Here is a 2,318-nt window from a genome sequence, read left to right as displayed (position 1 = left end):
GAGTATGAACAGTTGACGATCAACCAATGCCAATCCCTGGTACATACATATATTATTAACATGAAAAGGAATAACTCCACAAAAAATGTTGCCGATAGGTGGCGCAGGAGTTGAGATATTTGGGAAACCACTTCGTTCATATTTAGAAAGCTTGTTTCAAAAATATTTTTCATTGTTAACTTATTGACAAATTAAAATTAACCTTTATTGAATGAAAATGCAAAATTCATTGTCATACAAAAATATGTATTTGCACTCTATACTGAAAAAACGCCATAAATTAAAAAAATCAAGAAGTGTGAAAAATGGCTTTAATAATTTTTTTCCTCCATCCACAGATATAATTAATAACTAAAAATACATAGGTATCTAGTGAATAATAATAGCTTGGCACTTACACAATATGTTAGTGTTTGGCCGAGCTTCTCCTCCGATTTGTGGCGTGCGCCTTGGTTTTGTCACACAAAGGGAAGGAACTTACAGTTTTACACCGACTCCGAACGTCGAATGTATTTTTATGAAAAGCTGTTTTTCATGGCTGAAAATCCTCGGAGGTTTGTAATTTCTTGCTAATAGAAAATATTCTTTCTTTCCTTTTTTTTGATGTTAGTTGTGAATTGGGCTCGGACCCAGGCCCTGCGGAATGGTAGTGGGCATTTCTAACCACTAAACCATAGCCAACCGCAAAATATAATCCATGGATTAAGCTACGAGCGGACGCCGAGTAGTTAGAGGTGCGGACTGCCACTCCATAGGTACTGGATTTGATCACTGGGCCGAGCAACTTCTAAAATTAAAAATTTTTTTATTTAGCAGCATTCGCCTCTCGTAAAATAATTTGCCGTTCGAAGGTAGCTAAAATTGTAGGTCTCTCCATTTGTGTTGTAACATCAGCACGCCCAGACAAATTGGAGGATAAGCTTGGCCAAACACCAAATAGGAAGGATTTGTTTCGGACTTCCGGTAAATGGGCGACATGTTATGATGGGTCTGCGCTGCAAATCTACAAATAGTAGTTTTTCAAATTGTACTTTACTTAAAGCTACATCTAAAAATTCCAAATATTCTCTCTTAGTTTTATACATAATTATAATCATTTCTCTTCTCTCTCCCTCTCTCTACGCCAAAATTTTAACCATTCACTCCGAAACCACTCAGCTGTGCTATCGGCCATACAATGTCCTCTATCCAGTCGATGTACGCTGAAACGCGTGAGTAGATGCTTGGTGGTGCACCGCCACAAGCCTGTCCAAATGAGGTTATACCAATTACATACGAATAGGTGATGTCGCGATCGACTTTCATGATCAGCGGACCGCCAGAGTCGCCCTGGAAAAAAAATTTGTTTTGACATGAAGCGAGAAAAGTCAATTGCGTACTATTTAGAGCACTTTACCTGGCACGTATCGCGACGATTTTCCTGATCACCAGCGCATATCTGTGTGCTGGCCAAACCTTGCTGCAGAATATTCTCATCTGGCATATAGTACCGTATACAAATGTCGTTGGGTACAACAAATAAAGTGGCTTTCTGCAAAACATTGGAGCTGGTGCCAGCTGAAAATCACAGATACAAAAAAAAAAAAACACTAATCACCTCAATTGCGTACAGTACCTTTTAAAAGTGTTCTTACCAAATTGCGTGTGCCCATAACCGAGAGCTGTTACATTGTTATGTGGTACATCGTACTGGTTCCACAAGCAAGCTGGAGTTTCTCTTGAAAAAAAAAATGAATGATAAACAATTGCATAGGTATAAAGTTTGCGAAATTTAGTTATTTATGTATGAAACCTTGATTCCTGTGCCAATTCCAATAATGCAATATCATTATAAGATGCACCGCTCCTATAACCTGGATGCACTATGATTCTCTTAATGGGTATATTTGGTGTTTGCGGATCGGTGATATTAGTGCCGCCCACTCGTACCACTGTAGGCGATTGTCTGGGTAAATTAAATACATATGTATGTAAGTATTTAAATACCAAATGCAGCTTTAAACAATCAAAAAAGGTAGTATTTAGTAGTAGTTCCCTTTAAAAACCTACCCGCCCAAGCCCGTGCAATGCGCTGCTGTCAACACGAATTGCGGCGATATTAATACGCCGGCGCAGTAGAAAAAGGAATTGCCTTTATTATTGTTGGAAAGCCAACCCACAGCAGCCTAAAAAAACGTGATGTTATTAAATAGGCATTTAAATAAAATTTTACGCATATTTTTTTCGCTGTTGAGTAATTACCATGTAGGGAAATTCTTTAGGTGCCGCTGGCTGGCCATTCACCACAGTTGTATGAAATGTACCTTGTTGAGATTCAC

The 2,318-nt window shown here is 38.5% G+C and overlaps 1 protein-coding gene across 1 annotated transcript; it reads right to left on the bottom strand.

The window, feature by feature from the left end:
• Positions 1–989: 989 nt before the first annotated feature.
• On the bottom strand, positions 990–2,313 carry LOC108355499 (serine protease snake-like; the record flags this gene model as incomplete). Its single annotated transcript, XM_017606661.1, has 6 exons — positions 990–1,329; positions 1,397–1,557; positions 1,635–1,717; positions 1,793–1,945; positions 2,050–2,165; positions 2,242–2,313. Coding segments are annotated over 6 exons (783 nt in total), but the record flags the coding sequence as incomplete, so codon positions are not given.
• Between the last annotated feature and the right edge of the window lie 5 nt (positions 2,314–2,318).

Source organism: Rhagoletis zephyria, unplaced genomic scaffold (genome assembly GCF_001687245.7).
Source record: "Rhagoletis zephyria isolate East Lansing unplaced genomic scaffold, Rhagoletis_zephyria_1.1 Rzeph_scaffold_46306, whole genome shotgun sequence".
Taxonomy (NCBI): domain Eukaryota; kingdom Metazoa; phylum Arthropoda; class Insecta; order Diptera; family Tephritidae; genus Rhagoletis; species Rhagoletis zephyria.
The sequence above is the reverse complement of the archived record's forward strand: the minus strand, read 5'-3'. Positions and strand labels throughout refer to the sequence as shown.